Source organism: Fibroporia radiculosa (assembly GCF_000313525.1).
Source record: "Fibroporia radiculosa TFFH 294 genomic supercontigs, scaffold41728, whole genome shotgun sequence".
Taxonomy (NCBI): domain Eukaryota; kingdom Fungi; phylum Basidiomycota; class Agaricomycetes; order Polyporales; family Fibroporiaceae; genus Fibroporia; species Fibroporia radiculosa.
Window position 1 is genome coordinate 1 of NW_012133087.1, and position 435 is coordinate 435.

Here is a 435-nt window from a genome sequence, read left to right on the forward strand (position 1 = left end):
CAAGGTCCAACAAGGTGCAGTCCCAGCTGCATGGTGAGTGTATCAGTCTTTCGCCGTGTCCCCCTTCCACCGAGGAGACGTGCGCGTCTCGCCAGCAAAGTGCGCCGACCATCCCCGAGCCCGAGCCAAGCCGAGCCAGTCATTGCCCCGTCGACCCCCCATTCCCCATCCCCACATCCCCAGACACACATCTGAACTCCCACGCCAAACCCAAAAGCTCAAAATCCCACGGCGATACCCGGCCCTGCACCCATTCACACTCAGAGCCCGAGCCCACAATGCAAATGCCGCACGCTGATATCCAACATCGGACGCGCAATCCACGCGAATTTGGATACACCAAAACGGCTGACTTCGAGGCGGATCTCGCGCGAATGTGATGCCTGTCTCTTCTTACGGCCACCCATCGTCGTCGTCGCCATCGCACGGGCGAAG

General features: G+C 60.5%; 1 protein-coding gene across 1 annotated transcript in view; it reads right to left on the reverse strand.

Annotated features, from left to right (window-relative positions):
- Window positions 1-260: 260 nt before the first annotated feature.
- Window positions 261-435, reverse strand: part of FIBRA_09438 (uncharacterized protein) — a gene marked incomplete at both ends in the record, with an annotated part of 327 nt that continues 152 nt past the window's right edge. The window contains one exon of the mRNA XM_012321738.1: window positions 261-392. Within this exon, the coding sequence (XP_012177128.1) occupies window positions 261-392 (132 nt within the window). The remainder of the gene's footprint in view (window positions 393-435) is intronic.